Source organism: Pteropus medius, unplaced genomic scaffold (genome assembly GCF_902729225.1).
Source record: "Pteropus medius unplaced genomic scaffold, Ma_sr-lr_union100, whole genome shotgun sequence".
NCBI classification, from domain to species: Eukaryota; Metazoa; Chordata; class Mammalia; order Chiroptera; family Pteropodidae; genus Pteropus; species Pteropus medius.
Window position 1 is genome coordinate 19,194,383 of NW_024350319.1, and position 27,774 is coordinate 19,222,156.

Sequence of the window (27,774 nt, forward strand, 5' to 3'; positions counted from 1 at the left end):
ATGATTCTTTTAAAATAAAACCTAAATATATGTGAAAAAAAATAACAGAAAACAAGGGCCTCTAACAGCTTTATTAGCTGCGATAATATGCATTATTTGTAATTATATATTATAAATTATAAAGTACATATAACATAATTATAACAAAAAAATTTAGTTTTGAAAAACGTTTTATTTCGAGAATTACATAATTTCAAATATCTTCCAAAATAGTTTCCTAGATTGCTACAAAAGAAAGCAAATTCAATAAGAAATTTAAATCATTAAATATGTTTCACTAGTATATACATACATAATGACAAGCAATTAACATTTAGCCCTGGAATGCGTACCATGTCTTTTGTTTTTCCTTAATAAAGGCTCAATCCAGCACTTTGTATAAGCTATGTACAACAGGCAAAGTTCAGTAAGATCGTAAGAGTTTGACATTAGCTGCCTCAATTTATAACTGTGGCAGTTTGTCCACAGGGGTGTCAAATTTGAAGTCTGTAGGAAACAGATCTGGGGCCCGAGGATAGATTAGTCTGTAGGACTGTCTGATTGTAACATCCGCAACACCAGCAATATCTCCAATTTCTAAAAGACAAAAAAAAAATCAAAATATTAAGTATAACCTCTATCCTATCTACTTTCTACTACCTTAATTTCAATCTGTGAGATATGGTTATGTAAAATGCCAAAGTGAAAAACAAAATAAAAAATATTGATTTTTAAAAACTGATAATGGAGTTACATACTAAAAGTGGAAAGCAGAGCTAAATTAATAATAATGGTAGAGTATTTATAACCCCAAAGGGTTGTCATATTAAAAGTTTTATTGTGAGTAAAACGTTTGAACAGTTCTCAGGACATAGCATTATGAGTGATAACCATTATATTGGTCATTGTATTTGAACTGACTTCTTTTTCTTCACAAGAAATCTTTTTAAGGATCATAGAAGTAATCCATAAATGCATTCATATGAAGAAACTCACTTTATTATTCCTGTGTTTAAAAGTTCCCCTCGCTAACTTCTATTTAAGAAGCTAAAACCAAAATGGGATCATAGTACATTGTTCTATAGTTTTCTACCTAATACGTCTGAGATCAAACAGCTATATCTTTTAGCATAATGTAGATGTTTTTCACTATTACAAACATACACTTGAGCGTGTATATTGAGCTCACATGAGGATTTTTCTACAGTCCATTACAGAATCCTAGGACTGGATCTAATTTAACCCTTCAAAGTAATTGTCACTTTTTTCTTTTTTATTAGAAGAAGTCCCAAAGGACTACCACTTGACAATTATTTGGTTATAAATAATTAAAATGGATTTTTAAAATACACCCTTTAATACAAACTCATTTTACCACCTTTTCAGTCAGTTCAAATAAGTGAGGTTTTACAGATTTTCACTGTGGATGGCTGCCATCAGTGTGCAATTAACTTATTTTAAGTTTCCTACCATGTGGTATTAGGTTATTCTAGACATACATACTGATGAATGTCAACTATGTGAATATCAACTGGCTCCTGGGCAGGGAAGAAAAAGGTCTTAAATTTCAATGAACCCTTTCATGTAAAACACAAGCAGCAGAAAGTGTCAAGATAACCATTTTTGTGTTGTTAATTAGAATAAACTTTACAACTAGGAATCGAGGACCCTCTGTGCCTAGCTTCAGCTTCTAAATTCTACCAGATCGATATCTCCTTAATATAAATAGCGACAAAAGGGCATGGATAATGGCACATTTAAATAACTAAACTAATGCTGGCTGGTTTCTTTCTAACCATTCTTTTATATAATTTCTTACTTTTACTAATATAGAAACTTAACAGCCTAAGCTGAGGTGAAAGGCTGTTCTGAATAGGGTATTACAAAGTTATTGCAGCAAATAATTTCACTATCACACTCAGAAATTTAGAATTGACTGCTTTCTTCTTTACCATCTTTTTGAGGATCACAGAAGTAATAAATTCATGCTTATAAAGAAATTCACTTAATACTATTGTTTGAAAGTTCCCCCAACAACACTAAATTCAAACATGGCTTTGGAAAGATGAACTACTTATGCCACTATTTTTATTAAGAAACCATGAATACTGTATAAAATACAGAATGTTAAAGCTTGATGACCAACATATATTGCCAAGCAGTGAGAAACAAAGCATAGCCCCCTCCTCTCAAGATTTAAAAAGTTTAGTTTCCAGGGTGAAAAAAAAAACTTTCACAAGAGTGTGTCTGTATATTGTGTGTGTGTGTGTGGAAGGGGGGGTGAATTAGTGGTGTGGTGGTGGTGGTGGTAAAAACATCTAAAAATAAAAAACGTACAAACTAAAATAATTTAATGTTAATAGAAAAAGAGATAAGTCAGTATACAGCGTTATACCCTCCAAACATTTTTATATTTGAGCCACTTAAAAGGAAAATACTATATTTTCTTAAGTTTTGATGCTAAGAAACTATCTCTTAAATGTGGGTTCTGAATATTTACCTGCTTCATATTTAAAATGGAAATACAATTACACACTATAGCTATCACACTTTAATCACTCTTCTTGACAAGGAATCCTACCTTTCTGGGTCCTCTTCTCAGCTGATGCCTGTGAGGCCATGTAAATGGCTGCTGCTGCCACAGATATTGGGCTCCTTCCAGGAACCAAGTCTAATTCCACAGCTTTACGGGCTATATGTGTAGCTGCCATTTGTACTTGTTTAGGAAGACAAAGGTTCGAACAAAACCTGGACATGAAGTCCCCAGTTGTAATCAAATCTACACTGGTTTCTAAAGCTTTCAAAATAAGCTTAAAACATCGACCAATTTCTTTCTTAGAAATTCGTGATACGGCACATATTTCTAAAACACACAAAAAAAATTAAGTAAATAAATACACATGTCATACAGTTCATTTTAAAAACTATCATTTCTGATTATAAAATACATTCCAACTGCAAAAAATTCAGTCATGCCTTACAGATGAACCCCTATTCCTGTCTGTGATACTTCCCATAGAGCTAATTTAAAATTTCTTTTAATTTAAATGTTCACCACACTTTAAAGAACTTTTTCCCCTACAAAGGTTAAATGTAGGTCTTATTTCAAAATATTAACTTCTCTGAAGTTTCAATTTATTCAAATAATTTTCCTCAACTAATCAAAAACTTTTGATATTTACATATTAATCTGCTATAAAGACTAAATTAAGGAGATGAAAAAAATGCTAAAGAATAGTTGCCAATCTACACAATGTCATATTGTACATGCAATCCCTGTGATTACTGGCTACAGTGAAATGACATCACATATGGCCTTGTTAGTCTAAAAATTGAACTACCAAACACTTTCAGAATAAATTTAACAAAAGCCTTAGTTTTAGTTGTAAGAATGAGAAAAGATGATAAAGGTCACTGCCTCTTTACACTGACATAAAAATAAAAACATAACGAATAAATATTCATGGATGACTTAAAGAGTAATTATAGTGTTAACCTAAAATGAACTTTGGCAGTTAAAATCAGTGTAAGTATCACAGCAATACTGAATAGGTTGTCACATATTCATGGGTAAACTGCAAACTAGATGAAAAATACTAGTTTCCTTAAAGCCTTCAACTTAAGTGGGAAAGTGTAAACTGTATAACTCAAGAGAAAAAGTTTTCCTGATGGCTTTCTACGGCTCGATTCCCTCACCTGTAGAGACCTGTGCTAGGAGCAGAAACTGTTTTCCATTCATCAAGTGCACAGACTTTCTACAAAGGCCTCCTCTTAGGCTTATAATACCAGGTCTTAAAGCCCACAAAATAGCATCGGACAAAAGATCTTACTAGCAAAGAATGCAGGGCTTACATGGACTAAAATGACTTTACATGGGAAAACAGCCTGAAAAGAACATGGCCAATAAGATCACAGAATGAATTATCATTAAGTCGAGGAACAAAATAAGTAGGCATTTGGAAATGATACTAAAGTAGATTACTGTATGTAGCAATGAAGACATGACATAGCTACTTAGTGTCAAAGCTGCTTAACTTTGGTCTGTTACTTAATATCACACAGATAACATTTTTATCTATGCAACTAAAAACTTACCTTTAAATGTCCTAGGAACCCCTTCTTGTCTACAGGCAATGTAGAGACAAGCAGAAGCTATGGCATCGTTAGCTCTTCCCTTCAGGCTCTTCTGTTCATATACTTGCTTGAATAAATTATTTGTACGATCCTTCAAAACAGAGAAACTGACTTTAACTCTAGGCCATTTAATTAGTTACAGTATCAAAATTTCATGTGTTCATTAAATTTGCTAAGGCAATGCCAAAATGGCTTAAAAGAGATAGAGAGGAACTTACAACTATATTTCTAGGGAGGTTGATTCTGTCTGCCATGGTAGTAATTTCCTTGAATGCATTCATCATTGCCCGATCAGAACTACTCATTGTTCTCCGATTCTGGTACTTAGAATTGCCAAATTCATCAAAACTTGCAGCTCCTGTACCCTATAAAACAAAATTTTATTACTTTATACAAAAGATTTTGAAACTTAAATGAACAATTTCTAAGAAAACATAACTTATACAATCTGACTCCATATGCCTAAGAAACCTACTTTGTGCATCCTCCCTATTCCTCAATAGAAAGAGTACCAGGTGAAATGGTTTTAAAAATGTTTTCTAGCAAATAATTTAAATGAGAATATGTGTTATTTGAGAATCTAATAATATATTATCATATTAACAGACCTAAGGTAAAACCTCAAATGATCATCTCCAAAGGTGTTAAAAAAGGCAAGTCCACGAAATTCAAAATCCATTTTTGGATAAAATCTCACAAAACACTACAAATGAATACTTCATATTAGAAAATCACTCTCCCACGCCCAAGGCCAGCACAATGATGAAGAAACATCTGCATCATTAAAGTCAGAAGACAAAGGCCCCTCTGACCACTAACATTTCGTAACACTGTACTAAAAAACTAGCCAATAGAATATAATTGTATAACATAATTATATGTTATATTAGTATAATCATATTAAAATTAGGCAAGAAAAATTAGAAATACAAATCTGGGGAGGAAATGATAAACTGCAGAGAGTATCTTTGTTTACTTCGAATACTTCAGAAAATCACTGAAAAACTGCTATAAATAAGAGAATTCATTAAAGTGGCAGATAAAAGTTAACAGAAATCAATAGTTTTATATGTGTAATCAGCCAGTTAGAAGACAATTACAAGAGAAACAAAAAAGATAAAATATCTAAGGAATAAACTTAAGGAACATGCAAGACCTTCATGAAAAAAAAAAAACTTCAAAACATCTCCTTGAAGGGCACATAAGATCTAAAGAAATAAAAAGACACGTTGTTTTTGGATAGGAAGATGTACTATGAAGACACCGATCTTGCCTCAGTCAATTTACAAATAAATCTAACCAAAATCTCAGTAAAATAACTGGTTTTTTTTTTTTGAAACAAAGTGATCCTTTAAAGTGGAAGGCTAGTGAAGAAAATGCTGAAAAATAAGAGCAAAGAAGAACTAACGCTACAGTGTGGTACAGCATTTGACTAACTAAACCAGGATAGAGAATGGATAGGAAGTCTGAAATATTCTCAAATACATATGTTTAGTACAAGTGACCCTTGAAAAACACAGGTTTGAACTGTGCAGATTCACTTATACATGGATTTTTTTCCAACATGTACAGTGCTGTAAATGCATCTTATGATTTTCTAACCACTATTTTCTCTAGCTTGCTTTAAGAATACAGTATATACTACATAAACATACAAAATATGTGTTAATTGAATGTTTTACCTTATTGGTAAGGCTTTCGGTCAAGAGAAGGCTATTAGTAATTAATATTTTGGGAAATCGAAAGTTATACGTGGATTTTCAACTGCACAAGGGGTCAGCGTTCCTAATTCCTGAATTGTTCAATAGTCAACTATATGTAATAAATGTAGCATTTACAATAAATTTTTTTTTTCTATGTAGGTATAAAAACACTTTCAAAGGACACAGGAGAAACTAATAATAGCGGTTACTTGTTTTTGACAGGGAAAGGGGGTTACAGTGGGAACTGAGTTTGGGGGTCATCGATGAGGAAAATTTACTGTCCTTTTTACATTTTTGTTTTTGAATCATGTTATTTCCTAGTGAATAAAATTAAACATTAAAAAAAAGTTGCACTGTCAATGAGTTGCAATCTTCCATCTTAAAATGTCCTTCATGTACGTTTTTTTCCAGCCTGTACCGCTAACGCAAATGCAGAAATCACCTAAAGATATTTCTAAATTCTGTAAACTTTTTAACCTACTCTACGCCATGTTTTTGAAATCTGATATGTAATTTAAAGAGCGTGAAAAATGAATTTTTTCACAATACTTTATTAAAAACAGACTATGCAGTAGTATAGATAAAGTACTAAAATAACATACATTTCCTTGATTAGTCGTTTGGCTATTGCCAGTACTATTTCCAATTCAGATTATCAGAGCAAAAAGAAGAACCAAGATGCTAGGAAGATTATACTACTACCTTATATAACAGCAGCAGCTACTACTAATTAAACACATACCGCATACCATATGTTATACTTTCCCATGTAATCCTCAAAATATTTATGATGTACTATTATTCTCACCTTACTGATGAGAAATGAGAAGCTTAGTTGTAATAAATCCACCCCCCCTCTAATATTAGGAAATGGGCTATAAATGAGCCCAACTTAGATAGCATGGAGGGAAAAGAGAAATTACTAATATTCTCAGAACATACCAATATAAACTCATAAAGACCATACTATATTCAACTTAATTTTTATACAAAATTTGCTTCATAAAAACAAGGGCTTGAGATATAAAGACTATAATTTTGATGTTGGTCTCCCCTTTAAGATGGAATTAATTCATAAGACACCTGTCATTCACAATGTTATTACTGGCAAATCCTACTCTCGGGTCAACATTCCTCACTGGGGTAATGACTGATACTTTTGCAGAGTTCTCAAACTCCCAGGTTTGGTCTGTCCTCACTTGATATTACCTTGCCAATCATGGTAGACAAACCTCCGTCACTCAGAAGAGGATTCTGAGAATCTCCAACTCGAGATGGATCTTTTGTTGCTTTATCATTGCTGAAAGTTCTCCATTCGGATCCTACATCAATAACCCGGTCACCTAAAAATATAAGCACAAATCGAAATAGTCTTGTCAAGACAGGGTTTACTTAACATTGTCTAATGCCCAACTCAACCCTTTTATTTCCAGGAAATCTCAGCACTGACAGCTAGACTCCAGCTTAATTATTATGTCTCAGACATCTGTCTTAAAGCATTCTTCTAATTACTGTGCCAGTCCAATAATAACACTATGCTACAATTAGTCATATTCTATCTCCTGGGGGAAAAAGATTTAGTCAAAGACAAATAGCAAAGTCTATTCATATGTGATGCAAAGATAAAATGATTCTGAACAACGGTTTGCACAAAATGCACAACAGGCAAGGAAAAAAACCAGAAAACTCTGTTCACAATAGTAATAATACATGGTTTAATATTAAAAAACAAACAAGTTACCATGGGAAGTGCTCTGCTTATATTCTAGTAACTAACTGATGAAAAAATATTTTTGGCCAAATAATTTTTAGGTCTAGAATCGGTGAGAAGAAAGCCAGGTAGGCAAAGACGTTGTGGCTATGTATGTCATGCCGAAAAACCAGACATGAACAGATCTGGCTGATTACTGCTTTGTGGGGAATGCTCAATGGCTAGTGGACAAGAATTAACATTGAACACATGCATATGCTAGTCACTGTGCCCTGTATAAATATAAATGTTCTCTTTCAAAAGTAGCATCACTTTTATTACCACTGTAGAAATAAGATTAATTTGCCTAAGATTATACAGCTAGAACTGAAATGTGCATCAGATTCTACAGTCTGTCCTATACTGCATTTGTAAAACATGAGATTTTCCACCAAGGTGTGATAAGGTTAAAGCAGAACCCAGATTTTCATCTTTGCCTATACACAACAAATAGAAAGGAAAAATGAATGGCAGATACCAGAAGTTCTGGTACTGACAGTCAATAAAATGCTTAAGAGTGTGGACTCTACCATTTACTGCTTAGCCTTGGACAATTTATTTCATTTCTGTGGCTTCCCTTTATTATCTTTAAATTCCCCCCGATAACCGCACATTTAAAAAATTGTAAAGATTAAATAGTAAGCTGATACAGGTATAGTGCTTAAAAAGCAATTCAAATTAGTACTTGTTGTTAGCTATTTGCTGCCATGAAAATAAAGATAGCAGATGTTCTGACATTTCCCTCCTTTTGATGGGGGGAATAAGAAGAGACACCAGTTATAAACATTAATCTCCATGTTAGATTTTAAAAGTATTAGGGTACTCTGCTGAAGGTATCTGGCCAGTTGGACAGCAAATGAGGTAAATAAAGAACAGAAGGAAGAAACTCCATGTACACTGTGCTAAATCTTCTAAACTGTATTTTATATGGTACATTAATCAAAATGCATACAGAGTATAGTGATCATGATCTAATCTTAGTGTTATAAATAAGAAATTAGATAGATGCACAACAGAATGATTCATTCCTGATGGTTTTGGAAAAATTCATGTTTCTTTGAACACCTGAGTCACGTGGGAGTAAATGTATCATTTGACTATCATGTGTCCGTGCCACAGGATAACTGAGACTAGAGGTAGGCTCCGATCTGCCATATCTTTATACAACGACAGTGGCCAAGGAAAGGCAATTTCAGCAGATTAGATAGAGACTGACCGAGCAAGTGGCTTAAAATAAGGAGAAAATAAGGTTAAATGGATGAGACTTCCATGATAGATTTCTCTGCTCTCTCTTCATAATAACAAATATCATTCAGTTTTGGAAGCAATTCTAATTATATAAAGATTTCAAACCTTACCTGAAAACATAAAATCTGTAACTGCACTGAAGCCCTACTACAATACTAAACAAGGCGCATGTCTCAAAGAAACCACACTAAAGAAAATTGATTTTTCTTTTCTTCTTTTTTATAAAAGAATACCTGCTTACTAAAAAAAAAAAGACACATAAGCAAAATCTGTATTCTCAACATCCAGAAACAGCCACTGTATACATTTTGCAATATATTCTTTCTGCCTTTTTCAATTATGTGTATAAGTATTATTTTTCCAAAAATTAAAATGAGATCATATTGTGCCTGTTCCATAATAAGCTCTTTTCACTAAATTTCTATCATAAACACCAGAACAAGATTTTTATACAAAGTTTAACCCCTTTAATAACATCCACTGATTAAAGTGATACCATGTCTCTACACACTTATGTTTTTAAAGGGAAGAAAGTGAATCTAACTTTTTCACTGTCAGCAAAATAAAAACACAAACATGCATAAAACAAAAAACTACTGCAGCCTTCAAATTTGCAGTTACTTGCTAAATTACAAGTTCAAAATAATCAAATGTCATCATTAACTTGTAATATTTTAATTAACATAATGAATGTACTAAGAGAACAGTGCAAATGAAAAGGCAGGTAGGTATGCTCACATTTTTTAAGTTTCTAGAAATCTAAAAATAGATAAAGTATTACTTAGCCAACATGCCTCATTTCATAGCATTTTCCTTTTGGTCCCAAAGTAACTCACTATGAGTTTCTTTTACTGCTTGCTTTATAATGTCTTAAAAAAGACAAGATGGATTGGGGGGGCGGGGCGCAGAATCTGGCTAGGATATCATAAATAGAAAACTCAAACTGAGTAGTGATGTAAATTTTCCATAAACGTGGGAATGATCTACATGACTCATTCAACAATCACTGGTTTGTGCTAAGAGCCATTACCTCTTTTTATATTTTATAGCTCAAAATAACACTTATAAAAAATAAAATTTCCAAAATAACTCAAATGACACATCATGAAACTACAACTAGAACATTAAAGGGCATAAGTAACAAGAAATAGGCTAGACCACTCAGGAAAAAAAGTTGGAATACATAAAGGATTTTCCTTTGAAGGAAATCTAAGTGAGGTAGCATTTTAAATGTTGGTCTGAAAAGAAACTACAATACAGAATCTTTTCAAGGGATAAGTATACAAAAGGCAAGCCACATGTTTGGGTATAATCAACTTTTGACAAGGAAGAAACCTGACAATTAGCATGTGTATACACATGCCCACAATCTCACACATCCTTTAACATTCTAGAAGCAGAGAAACATAGATTTAAGGGGAAAAATAAAGGGGTCTCTCACTCCACCATGATGCTGACATCACCTCCAAATGTTCTATAATGTGCATGTACTGACCTTTGATAACTGCAAAAATTAACTACTTTAAGATCTAGTTAACTGGCTGTAACTTAAAAGAGAAAGTCTTTACTGAATGGGAAGTTTCGTGGTCAATCATTAGAAACCGAGAAACAGAAGTGGAGGGCTGCTGCTCTTGGTCCATACTTGGAAAGATGGAGATGTGTGATGCTGGGAACCAAAGATGGTGCCCAGGAAGGAGACAGTGACCTGAGATTTCTTCTTCCAGGTCTCACTCTGGGTAGGATGGATTCTGCCTGCCTGGAGTGTAAATTTCATCACCAGCCTCGTGATCTTGTTTCAGTTATAGCATCCTGGTGTTTCTTTCTCTGGTGCTCTTAGTACTGAGTATAAGGGAGAAAACCATTTTCCTTTGTGGTCCAACACCCATCCCTCTTCCACAGTCAATAGAAATGACAGTGGAGGTCTAATCTTCTAGAGGGGAAAGTCCCTTTCTGGACCACAGTCCAAATCTGCCCACCAAGCCACAGTAAAAGACTGTCAACTTTACCAGTACCTTTGTTAACCATACACAGATTTTTATAAAATTAAAGCCTGATAGAAAGTCTATATATGAAGGTTTATAATTGCTAAAATAACACTGCTGTAACACATGTAATAGCACTACTCCTATGATCTCTCACACTTAGATCAAGTTAACCATCCAGAAAAGCAAACACACCTAATATGTACATTTATGTATTACACACATGTACTGTTTTCAATTCATATATTATAGTGGTAGGCCTAGAGAGTATTAACTAAGACATTTTATCATATTCTAAAGAGAGAGTTTCATCTCTTTTATCAAGAAGAAATTGAGAATAATTGTCAAAATCATTCACACCAGTTTAAAATGGTTCGACTACTTTGGCACCACTTACCTACAAAAGTCTCATACAAGAATGTTCATAGCAGCATTATTCATATTAGCTAAAAATTGGAAAATACCCAGATGTCCATCAACAGGAAAATGTATACAATGGAATACTATTCAACAAATAATCTATCACTACATTTCAAAAAACACTCTTTTAAGCCAAAAAAAAGTCACAAAAGAACATACTCTCTGATTTCATTTATAAGAAGTTCAAAAAACAGGCAAAATAATCTGAAGACAGAAATCAGTACAGTGGTTGCTGTTGAACAGGGGTGGGAGATACAGGTGATTGATTACAAAGAGGCATAAGGAAACTTTTGAGGTGAAGGAAATGGTCTAAACACATGAGTTGGTTACACCAGCATAAGCAATGTCACAATTCAAATGGTAGATGTGAGAACTGTGTATTTTACTGAATGTGATTATAACTCAATAAATTAAAAAATTAAAATTATGCATACCAAAATACCATTGATTTTTAATTAAACTGCACCAAACCTATATATCATTTTGAAAATGACAGAACAATTTTTATCAATCTTCTTGGACAAGGTAATATATTCTCAAGGTCTTCTTTCAAATTATATATATTTCACATTTAAGATTAGACCTAATTTTTTTATTAAAAATCTCATTTTCTAACTAGTAATTGCTATAATATTTTATATGCTTAGATTCAGCCACTTTTAATAGACTATTAATTTTTAAAATCTGATCTAAATATTCTAGATATAGAATCCCATCAGTGGCAAAAAAAACTTGTTCCCTTTCCAAGCTTAACTCTCTTTTCTATTTTCTATCTAAAGCACCTGTCAGAACTTTCAAAACAGTGCCTTTGATTTAAAACAGAATGTCTCCGATATTCAACATTATGCATAAAAGTAACAGGTGAACTGAAAAGTCTTCTATTAAAGCATCTAATTCGGAGCATCTTATATTGGGAATAAATGTTGAGTTTATTAAATGTCATCTCAGCAAGCCATAGGGTTTCTTACTACTGTCTTCTTACACTATAAAAGTTAATCTTACTTGTTTGTGGGTCATTATTCCTCTAGTACTTATGTACTAGAGTAAATTAAGTTATAGTGGGGTAATAAATAATTTCAGTAGTTTGGTGGCTTAAAACGAAGATTTCTTTCCTATTCATACTACACATCTACAGATGGACAGCATGGCTTTCTACACCATCCTTACACTAGATGATGGAATCCCTACCTCTTAAGACATAGCTGTCACCAGGCTACAAGAAAGACAACATGGTGAATTATGTACTGACTTAATTTTCTAACAGTAACCTTTCCACTCATGTGCCATTGGCCAAAGCCAGTTAAGGAATGATACTTAACTTCAAAGGGGTGAGTTAGTGCAATTGTACCATGTAGCTCAAAGGAGAAAACCAGACGTATCACAGAAGGATCATCAGTGCTGTTTCACGTGACAATTAGCAAATTGAATTTGGCACTGTATTTTGGGAGATTTATATATAAATTAATTGAAAAAAAGATTGTCCTATGACGATCTTTCTTTTTCTGCTACATAACAAGCTGAGGAATCAGAGTAAATTATCAACCACTGCATTTTGGCATTTGTCACAGAGAAATACTCTGTCAATGACATTAGGTCCTTTCAAAGTAAAATTTTTACTGGTTGGTTGCTTCAAAGTTTTTATTAATAAAAATTTTTAAATGTTAAAAGGATCCATCTTCAGCAGTGTGTGATTCCTGATTTGTAATCTTGTGGGTCTTCTGCTAGAAAAGTAAAATTGTGTCTTTAATACTTTATCCTATTCATTTGGATCTTCTAGTAGGACCACAATGGCTATCTTGTCTTTACCACTTTCCCATTCGTACTAGGTATTCTCAGGTTTGTTCTCTGCTTTACTGATTCAAATTTCTAGAATGTTAAGTCAGCTAATTGCTATTTAAAACATATTTTAATGTGTTTGACTCTTATTTCTTTCTGACCACATTTAATAGAAACATATAGAAGCCTTATTTCACTGATCACAAAAAATCAGTCATTTTCTGTAACTTTCTTCTAGTAAGATGTCAGGGGCAGAATTTCCTTTTAAGTCCATAGGATCACTACTCCTCTTCATTGTAGTTTGTATTCATAAGCCTCATGTTGATTTTTACGCTTATTCATGCTGTAATAAAGAATTGTCAATCTAAGTGTCCAGTGGTGGCACTGATGCTAAAAAAAAAAAAACCCTTCTAATCCACTGACAGCAGTATTCTCAATCTCTCTGAGTACTCATAGTTCCTGGCAGATAACTGATGATCCAAACAAAATAAACTCCCAGTTTGTTTCTAGAAGTGTACTACAAAGGATACAGGTGGATACAGGTAGGTTTGTAATTAAAGCGAAACAAAACAAAAAACAGCGACTTAAACAAGATAGAACTTTCTCATGTTCACAGCCCACAGTGACAGTCCTTAACTAGTGTGACCCAGGTTCCATTTCTTTTATATATGCCATCTTCATATAGCTTACATTTTGTAGCATATGATGGCTGTTGGTAGTCCCCTACATCACGTCTGCATTCTAGCCAGTGGGAAGGAAAAAAGGGAGAGCTCATCCCTTAGGGCAGAATCTAGAGTTGCACACATCTCTTCTACTTACAACCCCCAAGGCCACACCTAGCTACAAGGGAAGCTGGGAAATACAGCCTCACTGGGCAGCCACATGCTCAGTTAAAACTGGGAGATTCTATTACTAAAGAGTGGGAGAATAGGTATGGGAAACAACTAGCGGCCTCTGCTACAAGGAATAATAGGGTAGGGAAAGAGGAGATGAGAAAGACTGTCCGGTAGAATCAAAGTACTTTGCCTTATAGTCTAAAAGAAACAGCGCACAAAGACAAATTAAAGACATTTAAACTCCTTACTACGCAAATCTGTAAATCCAACCAAAGGAATTTTGTAGTACAACATTAAAACCAGAGTGGCTTAAGGTAGCAATCTTAACAGCCAGGAAGCCAATATTCCAGCTTGACCCGGACTCTTAGAATGTTTTTTTGTTTTTTTTTTTAGGTTTCTTATTGTAAATTAATAAAAAAAAATTAAAAAGGAAATATAAAGAGGAATTTCCCAGAATTTCAATTCTTTCTGCCATCTTCCTGACAATTATCCCCCAAATTTCTTGTTTTCATAGGCTAGATTTATCTAAAACCATTTGGTTTAAAACTACAATTTTTTTCAAAATGTGCTGATAAGCCTTAAGATCCAATAATCAGATGTATTAATAGGATGGACAAAGCCTAAGCATCAAATATTTAACTTAAAAAATCAAGATGCTTTGGAAAACTGTTGAAGCCAACAGGCTATAGTTATTAAATCTAATGCTAAAAATAAAATACATCATTAGCTTTCATATTTCCCTCTGTCATTTAACCCTTTCTACCATTCCTTCTCATGATATTTCAAAGAATCCTGATTTTTAATCTAGGATTACTACACTCTTAAAAAAATATTCAAGTCAACAGTGTAATTACCACATGGAAAATAGCTTGTAAAGGGAAATTCATTATAAGTTCAATCCCTGAATATCTGAATATTTTTCTTTTCCTCAAATATAGGCATGTCTGCAGCACTAGCAATAGCTAAGCTTAGGAGCTGTGGCTCTGATGGAAGATGCATCCTAACCTTGGTCACAATAAATTCGGTCATTCACACACTAATACTTTCAGGCCTCTGGCCTACGGCACATGACCTCTACTAGGAATGACTTTCCCTCCATTAACCCTCACTCATTCTTAATGATCATCTTTCAATGTATATTCAATAGTAATTTCCCCAAGAAGTCACCACTCCCTTCCTTTGTGCTCTCAACAAACTCGGAAGATCAGTAACAGTGCTTTTACCACGCTAAGTTATAGTAGCTAAACCTCCTCCTCTCACACACTAGCCAAAGACTCACTCCAGAGTTAGCTTACTGCTTTCTACACTCTCTTTGACCAGCACAGTGCTTAATGGAAACATGTTCTAAGTGACCAAAGGTTTTTTAAGTCCTATGATCTGAACTTAAGTGGCTCTGTCACTTATTAGATGTAGACTCTTGAGCTAATTACCTAAGTACTGTAAGCCTCAGTTTCCCTTTCTATAAAATTAAAAAAAAACTACCTCAATGAGTGCTTGTGTTAACTGAGTAAAACCAGTAATTTTATGATGCTTAAGAGAAAGTAGCATCTAAATTAAAAATTCTAAAGTAGGCAAGAAGGCTCTGTCTGAGGGCTTACAAGAGAAGCCAAAGCAAGAATCTGAAAGTGGATACAATTATTCCTTAATTTAAAAATATAGTTTAGTCATATTAAACTAAACCTGAATTTTTCCCTTAAAAAATATTGCTGATGCAAATTTAAAGATGGTAACCCTGTAATCTTTAAAATACAATCGGAGCATTAAATATAACAGACTCACAACACTCAAATACACTTTGCAACTGCCTTGCCATGAAGAATGGCACCTCAGACTTAGAATCACCCTATTTTTCTATAATGTTAAGAAAAAAGGAGTACCTGTATCCCCAAAATACCTATCACTGAAATTTCATACTAAAATTATATATTTTATACATTACCTCATTTGATTCTTAACAATTCTTAACAATTCTGAGATGTATTGTACCTGCCCTCTTTTTTTCAGGGGGTCTGGGGAGACTTATTTTATACTTATGTAAAATAAGAAAGTTAAACTTGGAGAAATTATGTAACTTGACTATAGTTATATAGCTTTTAACTAGTAAAGCCAAGCCTAGACTTGAGGGCCACTGACTCCTAGTTATACGCATATGATATCTGCCCTAGAGGAAACTTGCAGTCTAGGCCTGGAGACATGGAAAACACAAAAACAAAAGATGAAAAATCTAAAAACACAAAAGATCTCAAAGAATGTGATAAACTGTAAAGTTAATAGTATAGATTTGTGTTCCTTAATATGATGTACAATTGAGTTAAAATTTCTGCAAGTGGGGCCCGAAATCTTTTTAAACATATTTCCCAGCTGATTCTTAACACTCATTCATACATTCATGTTTCAGATTCACTGGTAAAACAATACCCAGAATGAGGGAGAGGTCAAATTTAGGAGGGAGAGGTCAAATTGATTCATTTTCTCTTTCAAATCCACCTAAACTATTTTCCAGTATTTTCCTAATACTGCTTTTAAGAACAATGAAAGAATTGTTTTAAACGATACAGAAAAAGTAGCTTAAACTATACTTCTAAACTACATTATGAAATCCTAACTACAAAAGTTACGATAACCATTTCATGTTTTAATATCTATTACAGCATCTTACTAGCCTAATACTTTGCTGACTAGAAATTAATTTAAAACAATGTACACAAGATAAAATTTATACACAAATTATCTAAATATTAGACTGCCACCTAGTGCTCATCTTTTAACAAGACACAATCACACCATTAAGATTTTGGGGGGAAAAAACCTCAAAACAATATTGTCAGAGCCAATAATTTCATGGTAGAAATGACAAAGCTTTGTTTTAAAAATTGGCACTGAGAGGTCATTACCAATATCTTAGGGATTACTGATAAGGTGAACCAGCCAATCGCAAATCATAACACCTCATGTTAAAAATAAAAATCTTGTAATTCAAATAAGAAAGTCAGACAATTCATTACATGTGAAATGGTATTAGCCACAAAAAACTATAAGCAACCTAAGTTACAGGACCAAATACTACACAAGCATTTAAATATTGGGAAAGGAAACGACATTAAACGTGTAGTTATTTTCCAAAGATGGCAGCAATTTCTCCCATCCACGTTCTTCTGCAATATAACCTCTCACTCTCACCCTTCTAGATGGGCCTTAAGGCTGCTTTGACTAATAGAATACAGAAGTGATCCTGTACTAGGCATAAGCCTTAACTACCCGAGTCCAACTTCCACCTCTCAAAATACCTGCTCTTGGGATATCGCTCTTGGAAAATACAATGTATGAAATATGACTACACTGAGATAACTATGGAGAAGCCCTAGGGGATAACAGACCCATGTTGGGGGGCCAAAGAGCACAGAGGCACCAGAAATGCAGGGAAATAAGCCATCATGGCAGTGGATCCTCCAGGTCCAGTCAGCACCATGAAGAAACAAAGGCCCAGATGAGTCCTTCCCAAATTAATGACCCATAAAATCATGAGCAAAATAAAATGGTTGTTATAAGCCACTAAGTTTTGAGGTAGTTTGTCATGTAATTGAAACAGAAAATGTTTCCTGAAAGTATGATATTGCTTTAAGAAAATCCTAAAAACGTGGCACTGGTTTTGTGACTGAGTGGTGGGCCTCAAAGAGTCTATGAATGCAGGTTTGAAGGACAGTGAGAAGAGTGGTATTAAAGACTGGAGAAAAAGTGGCCTATATCATCTAAGATAAATATAATTTTTATATTATGAATTAGTCCATGTAAAAAGGTGACAGTAATTAAATGACTCTCCTATTTGCTCAGTTGCAGGGTAATATATGCCTCTGAAAATGAAATTAAGTACCAATTAAGAATCGAGCTGTCCTAAGGTTCAAGGTCAAATAAAATACTAATTAAGTACGGAGTTTTCCAAAAAGTTTCAGTTTCTAAAGTTGTCTGGTGATTATTCAATAAATGCAGTATAACCTAAAAAGTTTCAGACAGTGTAAAAATTTTATGGTAACTATAATCAAAACATGTACGCTAAGATAATTTATTAGAAAACACATGTCGTATGTCTGGATTTAAGTTTTTATGAACATCAATACCTCAAATAAGAAAAAAGTCACACATTTTATGCCCATAGTGGACTGCAGAACATTTGCCCAGCTTAATTTCTTCCCTGTCTCCATAGCATAAGAGTTGAGCTGGCAATAAAGAGAATGACTTTAAACCAGCAAGATAATACAAATCCAATACATAATATAACCTAAATTATTAATATTTGACAATGATATGTTTATGAATATATGTATATGTATTTTTAAAATTTAGATTCATGGAGTGTCACACTCAATTACGCTATTTTCAACATAATTTGCTTGATGATATTGTCAGCAAAATACAACCCTGTCAGATTATTGCCTACCTGCCCTTGTTTGGTCATGGAATGGATTCTTTGCCCACAGATTATATTACACATGTAGCCACAAATACCTGTGAAGCTACTGTATATTTTAAAACAAGTATTGTTTATGTCAGAAAAACCAGTATCACAAAGAGAAATGTCTACAGAAAGTTTATTTTTAAATATTTAAGCCTTATAATTTAGCCTAGTAGCTTTAGTTAAAATTTAGTAGTTCTAATGCTAGTGTTCAAGACTAGTAAGTAAACAGAACAAAACTAAAAGAAAACTAACTTCCTTTGGTTTTATAGAGCAAAAACATGCTAGTAAAAATTAAGGATTCCAAGCACACACAAACAAAAAAGCATATAAGCCTTGGGAATTCTATTTTCCTTCTCCAGCTGGCCAATCTCACCCAACTGTTTTGATGGTCACAGTGAAGTGAAGCTGGTGGAAGGGCTAGAGATATAATGGAATATTATTACACTACTTTTTAAAATGGCTACAGAGAGAGATTAGAAATTATATTGAACCTTCTGTTTCTGTGTGTTGCACTTTTACACATTATCAGTTTGATCTTAATATTTTGGAAGAATTAGAATGCTCTCACTTAACTTATTGGTTAGTAAACATTTTCTGTAAAGGGCCATGTAGCAAATATTTTAGGCTTTGTGAGTCAAGAAGTCAAATTGAGGATATTACTTGTATAAAAAAAAAATCCACTTTTTATTGATAAAGTTAAAAATGGAATAGAATCTGTTGTAATACAGATCTACTACTAAAAAGGGAATTCTCTTTCTGGGTGATAACATGTCACTTAACTGCAATTCAAAGCTAGTGTTCCCTATCATCAACAGTTTTTACAAATGTTCATCTGTCAATGCTATGTTAACAAGATTTTATGTATTTCATTTTTTAAAATGTCTTTTTCCACATGAATACTGTCAAATCCTGACATTAATCCACATGCATGATTTTAATTGAGCATATTCACTGCTTGAAAGGCGATTACAGAATTTTACTACATTCTTCTGATATTTGCCTTTTCATGTCACTACACTGTATATTAATCATTTTCAATTGAAGGTTTGGTGGAATCTCCTTAATTGCACACTTAAATGGATTTTAATATGTGAAAATACCCTTTGCATCTGCATCCAGGTCTGAATAACCAATGAAAATATAGTTTGAGTTTGGAAATACACCTGCTGCAGCTGTTTAGGAATGAAGATCTTAGTTCTTGTTTTAACTTCTGGCATCAATTAAAAGTATACAAAATACTATATAAAGCAATTTGACATTACTTGTGATTCAAATGTTAGTTGTCAAATTGTTTGACATACAGTATTTGACAAATAGGCACTGTTTTGCCTTGTAATTCTCAGTTAAATTCATTAAGAAATACTAACAGGTCTGAGGCAAAAGCTAATTACCAAAGTCATTCGGTATTTAATAGAAGTAGTTGAAGGCAGTACTAGTTCATAAAAATTTCAACCCTGGCCCTGATCTCAAGAAAATTGCAAGAAAACTTTACCACTGCTAAACTAACAAATTACTGTATAGTAGGACAAGTCAGGATATTCGCGGGGACCGGGGAGGTGGGGGGGAGGAGAGGTTTGCATTAAAAAAAAATTTAATACCGTTCAGATCTGTAGGTCTGATTCATTTTAGCTCCTTCAGTGCCAAAACCTGGGGGCAGGGATTGCTTCAGTTTCTCTGCCTTCTCTTTGTCTATGATGACCAAAGTATAAAGGTATCTGCTGCATCAAACTTTAAACTTCATATTATTCTTATTTTTCTTGATCTTGACGGATTTGGCAACCTTTCACCTGGCTATGAGCAGAAAGTCCTTGATTTACTCAATTTTGCGAGGCATGGCTGAGGCACATGGCCAGTACCTCAGGATCTATTTCTGACAAAAATTCATAGAACTGATCATGGTTAAGTCCATGAGACTGAATGAAGTTCACTGACACTACTGGATCAATAACACATGAAAGACTCAAACCTTTTCCACGATGTATCTGCTGATGAAAATACAACAAGTAACAATAGGTTTTAAAAATATTGCATTTCGCACTCTTTGTAAATTTGTCCAACAAAGTCTTCTGCTCCACACATATTTTTACCACATTCAGTTATAACAACATTTTAGCAGGTTCCACTTCAGGTTGTACTGACTTGGTACTTTTGCAATTTCTTTGAAAATATTTTCTCCTATAGTCGTTCCATGCAGTCACTTCAAATTCTGCATTGACTTCCTGAATAAATAACTCAGCTGTATCAGTAACATCTGTCTAGTCATTAAGAATCTAGGAAAAATACTTGAAATAATTTGCCTTGATTTTTAATTGAGTATTGATGTTGCTCCCAATGTCCTCAACTCTTCAAGCGACTGTTCTTGTTAAGAGGCTAATAGTCTTAAACAAGTTTATTTTCTCTGGACACATTTCTTCAGCGGCTGCAATCAAACACGAATTAATTAACTCATCATTGGCAAATGGCTTTCCCTGCTTGGCCTACAAATGAGCAACTCAGAAACTTACTTTAGCCGCAGCCTTATTTTTGTGAAGAAATTCTGCTGTGATGAGATATCCCACTTCATATTTTCTACATTTTCTGATCATTGTTATCCTGAGTTTTAATTATTGTGCTAAATGCTTAGTCTAGTAATTTCAAAGTTTATTGTACTGTTTTTTTTTTTTTTTACCACAGCTAGAGTAACATTGCATAATAAACACACAATGCTTTGCCATCTAATTTAATAACAAAATAACCCGTACTCTACTATGCCTTAAAAGCATGCCATTCAAAGTTCATTTTTGTTCCTTTTGCCATGATGGGTATGCAATAGTAACAAAACAAAGAAATAAAATGTTGCAGTATGGAGATATGCCTAGCACTGGAAATGCTGTGGAGTTTTAACTTCATGACTGGGATCCGTAGTACACTAAGCAGCAGTATAAACTGATGAGAGCAACACATACAGTTTCTATTGCAACTACTAAATTCTGCTATTGTATTATGAAAGAAGCCACAGACAACATGTGAACAAATGATCGTGGCTGTGTTCCAGTAAAACTTTATGGACGCTAAAATTTAAATTTGGTATTTTCATGTGTCCCAAAATATTATTAGTCTTTTGATTTTTTTTCAATGATTCAACATGTAAAAACAATTCTTAGCACACAAGTCATAAAAAAAGAGGTAGTGGGTTCTAGTATGCCAATCTCAGATTAAACTCATTTTATTACGAAAGGCCATGTCAGATAGAAATTTGGTTCTCATGCAGACAGAGGAGCTAGACTGCCAGACTAACTAAACTTGTTTCCCCATCTCTAAAATGAAGATAGTTAGTACTCACCACACAGATTTCTCTGAGGACAAATTGAATATCTAAATCACTTAGAACAGTGCCTAGCATACAGTAAGTGTACTAGATGTTAATATTTCTTACTGAATAGAATACAACTGCAAATGGATTTCAATTCTTACTGGCAACTCTAAGATTTAAAACTCCCCCTGGAAGTCTGAGGCAAGCAGCCTGCTTGGATGAATATTACAGATGTCCTCCAAGTAAGACACTTCCATAGTCTATCAACACCAATGTTTCTGTTATACTTCCCACAATCCTACCAGCATTTTAATTTCTAAGTATTTCAAATTGCTAAGCATTACTCCTTTTCTCAGGTGTGGCTGCAACCCCACCCTAAGAAAAATTTTTGAACAGATCATCTCTAAAGTTCTGTTGTATGTCTAGACTAGTGAGCAAGTAGAAATAAAAGTCAAATTTTAAGTAGTATTTTTAGTGATCACAATTTTACACTAGAAATGTATAAATAAATCATTCTGTGTGAGCAAATATAAATTACAACACATTTTTTTTTTGTTGACTAATAGGGCTTAGATGACTTTTGATTGATTAGAAAGTAACCTCACAAAGGAATCTGATTATAAATTCCTAACAGGCAGGGCATGATGGGTCATGCCCCAGGCATATAACTTTTTTAGTAAAAAGTTTATCTTTGCCTTAAGCAAGCCCTGTCCATTGTTTCCATGTTTCTGGGTTAACACATCTTTGTAATAACCACAGAACAGTACATAATCTTGATAACTACCCTGTAATCCAATCCCCACCTTGCTTCCACCCACTACCACCTAACATTCTTTACGTTCTCTCCTTAATTTCATATGCATAAAAGAAGCTGCAAAACTTATTTTGGGAAGCATCTGAGATCTTGCTCCCTGGCATATATCATCAATTTGACTCGAATAAACTCTCTCATAATTCTCAAAAAAAAAAAAAAACACAAAAAAGAAAAAGCTTTGGATAGATTCAATACAGATACCTTTACTCTGAAAAAAAAAAAAACCTGTTTAAATATATAAAAGCCACAAAAATTAGATTACAACTATTCATTATTTCATATGCATGAGTGTCATCCAGCCATCCTCAATTCCCCAACAAATATTTAAGACTAAGAACTCAGGAGACCAAAGACTGAGGGCCCTTTCCTTTCTTTTGGATTAGCTGTCTCAATCTGATGTTCCTTCTTACCCCAAATTATGAAATATATGCATCTGGATTGAAAAGAAAATATGGCATATCCGGATGATTCTATTCTTTTTTTCCCTAATTCGTTTTGTTTTACAATAAATATGAATTACCTATAGATGAGGAAAAGTCAAAATGGATTCATTCATTAAAAGACAGTGTGGAAAATCCACAAAAAACAAAGTACCCCAAATAGTGATTTTAACAGTTAAATAGTTAAATAGTTAAAACCATAATTGCTTACCTACAACCAGGCCACACTCAGGACAGATCATATCACCAGCTCTGTAGTCTTCCACTAAAATTGCATCTGGATGATTTGGACATGTGACTTTTGGAAGAGCATCCAAACTAAATGGGAAAAAGAAAGTATTTTTTTATATGATCCCAATCAGCATGTAATGAAGTAGTTTTTGTTTGTTTGTTTGTTTGTTTTTTGGTGGGGGGGGTGGATTTTGAACACTTTTCCAAAACTGTGTTTATAATACATTTAGGCTAAATTTTCAAAGTATACTTCCCAGTTAGATTACTTTAAATTCTAGTGAGTCATTAACAGGTAGATTCCATTGGAATTATTTTTTATAATAATTACTGGTTTGCAAACATGAAAAGCTTTAAAAACTTAAATGGAAAAGTGTTTTCTCTTAACATGTAGGCTACTAAGATTTTTAAAAATCTTTTTTAGCATAGAAATGACTAGCTACTATAATAACCTGTGGCATTTACATATAAGTATCCAGTATGTTCCCCTTGCCACTTATTTCTGTGGTCAGAGAATAAATCTCAAGTCTATGTTTTTCTACTTGCTAGTTACCTTAGCGGTAGATTGAGAATAGTACACTGAACCTAAACTAATAGGTATATAAATGAAGGTGGTAAATATAGCTCTGCTTAAGACCTGATGATTTCACTTAGTCCAGAACTGAGTTTGTTTACATTCAAGAAATGATTTTAAGAGCTACTTTTTAATCTATTTGTGGTATTAATAATTCGCTCAATTATTTTATTTTGAAAATAAATCAGTGTGGGGAAGACAAATCAGCCTTAAATGACCTGACAGAATTAGTTTAAAAAAGGAACAAAGATATTTAACATAGATTTAGTAATCACAAATGTTTGGTATCACTGAAAATGAGCTGTCTTTAGAAGTTCAGTTGAAGTAATATCATGAAAGGTTATGTTATAGCCATCCCAAATATACATCTAAAAGACAACATCAACATTCTTATAATATGTAGATTCGCATGCTAGCTAATACAATTCAGAATATTAATTCTCAATACAGAAGGTGATACCCACTGGAAAACTGATAAAATAATCCATATCCGCAAAATATGTATATTCAAGGTAACCAAAACACGTCTTGGGATTTTTTCATTGAAAAAATGGGGGATGGGGGTTTGTTTACATTCACACTTATTTCATAAATTCCTATTAGGAAAATATCTTAGTTATGACAAAATGTTAAGAAAGTAAAAATTATGAAAAATTGTTGAAATAAAGGAAAATGTTAGCAGACTAACAGTAATTATAAGTGTGTAAAATGGGCAGCTATGTGGCACACAGCATACAAAGAAAAAGATTGATGGATTTTATACTCATAAAAGGTAGATAGAATATCATGCATGTAGTGTGTGTGTATGTATGTATATAAATGATATGGAAACATCTCAAAGATATGCTAAGTGAAAAAAGGTATAGATTTAAAAGATTGGAAAAAGTATGCAGTTATATGAAATATAATGGCTCAATCTCAAAATCTGATGAAAGAAACTAGACAGAGGAATACATATGTCAAAGCAAGTATATCTATGGTGTTAGAAGTCGGGATGTGGTTATCTTTTGGAAGGAGTAATGACTGAGGGCACAAAAGAGGCTTCCACAGTGCTAATGGTATTTGATTTCTTGATGTAGGTGGCAGCTTGGTATATGTGCTCACTTTGTAATTGAGCTGTGCACTTAACATGCGTGTGCTAACTTCATAAAAAAAGGTAAAAAGCAAGTCAGTGAACAGTGCTTACATGAGACTACTTTTTTGGGAGGGGAAAGAGGAGATTAGAACCATATGCATGTTTGCTAAAGCATAGACTCACTGGGAAATCACCAAGAAACTGGTTACAGTGTCTGTTTTGGGGAAGAATGAGATGGCTGGGAGCTAGTAAAGGAGGCAGACTGCTTTTTCACTTTGTTTTTACACTTTTGTGTGTTACCTATCCAAAATAAAAGGAAATCGTGCTAACTTTTCATCAAATCACCCACAAGAGTAATACAAAAGAGGAACCACAAGAGTAGGGTGGCGGAGGTTTGGGGCGGGGAGAGGGGGGGTTGGGGAGTAAGAGAGAAACAATACTATGGAATGAAGTAAACAACCACGCTAACATTGAAACTATCGAGACTTACCTAAAAAGGTAGATAATTCCAACCTTATTTTATAGCTATAATTTACTGGGTTGCTTATTGTGTATCTAGTACTAGCCATATATTATTAATCTCAATATCAACCTGGCAGGATAGGCATTATCTCCATTTCACGATTATGCTCGCAGAATGATTTGCCTCAAGTCACAGAACCAATAAGTAATGGAGCTTAAATTTGAATTTAGAACATTTGTGCTCTGTAAAAACATGAGGCAGTTTCATAGCCTGGAAACTATGTAACTTCCTCAGAAAAAAACAGCTAGCAGTAGAAATACTAACATTTACCTTTGTTCTCCCTGGTAGAAAAACTCCAGAGCTGGACAACTGCCATGACACATATATTTAAGAGCTGGGCATGTCTAGAAAAAATTTATTTCATTTTTTGAATAAAAGAAAATAAAGGCACATAAAGAAAAAGTGTACTCTTTAGGTAAAGAATTAATCAAGTGAATTTACTATACTTAACTACTGCAACATTTCTTACAATTTCCTGTTCTTTTATATGTAAAAGCTGTGCTCAAATAAGAGCACTTTCACTTTTCAGACCTACTGCTAAGTCCTATTTAGGTGTCTTTGAGACGCTGAAGGTTTCCATTTACCGACAAAGAAACCTAACCTGAGAGAGCCACGCCCACACAGAATGATTGAGCATTCGATCATACAATTAGAATCAGTAAACAAGAGTGTCATTGACTTTAAGTGCTAGTTCCAAATAGGCCATTAGCTAAAGCTGCCTCCCCACCCCCCTTAAAACACACACACACACACACACAGTAACATAAAATAGGTCTTATCAGTTACCGGAAAGGGCCCGGGCATCTCCAGCTTACTATTTGTGATAATGGCTTTCACTGGGAACTCAATTCCAGATTGTAAAATCAAAAAATCATGCCACAGTTGCCTTCCAGAAGCTATAGCACTTAATTTGATACTTTTAACACATCATGACTTAACTAGAGGCCAAATGTGTGATAACAGGAAACATATCCATGACTCTACACTCCGTTCTAACACTAATCTTGGAAAAGCCAACACTGGCATGACTCAGTTTACGCTCATGTAAAAAATACTATCTACCTCATAGTGGTAATAAGAGATATTACTAGGGTCTGCAAGCATTTTTCAGATCACAGGATTAAATACTGTCTCTAAAGGGATTGCATGCATTTCCTGTAGATATGAGTGCATTGCATTTTAAAAATATATTAAAGAGTGACTTCTCAGCGTATGTAAATAATTTTCTGCAGGCAAGATTTTCTTCGGAGAAATGAAGACAACATCTGTAAAGAAATCTCTTAGAAGGGAATTGATCAGATCTTTAGAAAATCCGTAGCTTCCACTTCATGGGGCCTCAGGGTTGGTAATCAGTTCCCATCAGGCTTACCAATACTGACGTCCCTAATTTTCGAGCTGTCAAAATTGATAGGGGCCTGGAACCATTTCCCGCTCTTTGAAAGGAGGACTCACGGACCCTCGGGCTGATTGGGCCGTAGATGGAAAAAGAAGCGTAGGAAAAAAGTAACAAGGAAAAAAAGACGGTTGAAATACCTACAGAAGATGCGAGGCCAGGGGCTGGGGACACAGAGGTCCCCACAAGGTGGTGCCTGGGTGAGAAAGCGACCTAAGACGCTGAGGCGGTAACACGGACAGCTCAGTACCCCCTGCGACAACCCTGACAGCCCTGCCGCCTGGAGGTGCCTTTGTCCGGGTCGGCCGACCAGTCCCTGTACCTCTGGGACGTCCTGCCGGACGCGTCAGCCCCGGCGACCGCCCGGCTCTCCCTGCCCGCCCCTCAGCTAGCTGGGCTCAGGCGGACATACTAACCGGCTGGTAGACGCCATCTTCACGGCCACCGCGGCTCCAGCAGAAAACAACACACACAGGGAGCGAACAGGAAGAGATTGTGGCGACCAGACGCTCCGAGCCGGGCTTTTATAGACGAATCGCCGACGCAGTCATAATGGGGAGCGGCTACGGGTCGGGAGAGAGGCCAAGAAAAGTGAGATCCGATATGCCACGTGCCTTGCGTCTTGTTATTTTCCTATTCGTTTCTGTAATTTGTTATATTGCTGGATGAATCAACGGAACTACCCAGGAAAACTTTCAAAGGAACCCTGCAAACGGACTACCCGAGAGACACCCTCTACCTGACCGAGTTAAAAATATAAAGACAACCCGGGCTTGGTGTTGGGGTGAAAGCCCACATCCCCGAGGGCTAACTACCCTCCTCCCCACCCGGAAATCAGTTACTCCGGTTGGACTGCAATTCTTACTTGCCTAGAGGGGTAATTCCACTAAGGAATTTGGAGTAAAAAGAGAAATTCACTTAGGTCAGCCAGAACAGGTGTCAATTCAGGCCCTGTCATCAGCTAGCAAACTGCGTTTTCTTAGGCACATCCCTTCTCCCTTCGCCATTCGGTGCAAGGGGTAATAGTACCTGCCTTGCATTCCCTTTTAGAATTGGCAGGAGATGAGACAAAAACACAAGAGAGCACTGTGCACCCGTGAAGCAGAGAGATGTGGGGCCCTACCTTTTTTTTTTTTTTTATGGACTTTGCATAT

At 34.6% G+C, this 27,774-nt stretch overlaps 1 protein-coding gene across 2 annotated transcripts; it reads right to left on the minus strand.

The window, feature by feature from the left end:
* Positions 1-56: 56 nt before the first annotated feature.
* GTF2B (general transcription factor IIB) lies at positions 57-27,192 on the minus strand. Of its 2 annotated transcripts, none has more exons than XM_039838775.1 (7): positions 27,037-27,192; positions 23,039-23,145; positions 7,026-7,159; positions 4,332-4,478; positions 4,075-4,204; positions 2,561-2,842; positions 57-576 (listed from the first exon to the last, which is right to left on the minus strand). In XM_039838775.1, the coding sequence occupies exons 1-7, from the start codon at positions 27,051-27,053 to the stop codon at positions 443-445; spliced, it is 951 nt and encodes a 316-aa protein (XP_039694709.1). In that variant the 5' UTR covers positions 27,054-27,192; the 3' UTR covers positions 57-442. The 2 variants fall into 2 exon arrangements, with proteins under 2 accessions (XP_039694709.1, XP_039694708.1); XM_039838774.1 differs by lacking the exon at positions 27,037-27,192 and adding an exon at positions 25,498-25,550 and having other exon boundaries at positions 153-576.
* Positions 27,193-27,774: the final 582 nt, after the last annotated feature.

Bases quoted from the DNA above. Each gene is read 5' to 3' on its own strand.
- GTF2B (XM_039838774.1), bottom strand. From the start codon at position 25,550: ATGTGTCATGGCAGTTGTCCAGCTCTGGAGTTTTTCTACCAGGGAGAA. The intron at 4,205-4,331 runs GTAAGTTCCTCT...TCTGTTTTGAAG, and splicing joins ACCTCCCTAGAAATATAGTT to GATCGTACAAATAATTTATT. The intron at 2,843-4,074 runs GTAAGTTTTTAG...TGTGTGTTTTAG, and splicing joins GGTTCCTAGGACATTTAAAG to AAATATGTGCCGTATCACGA.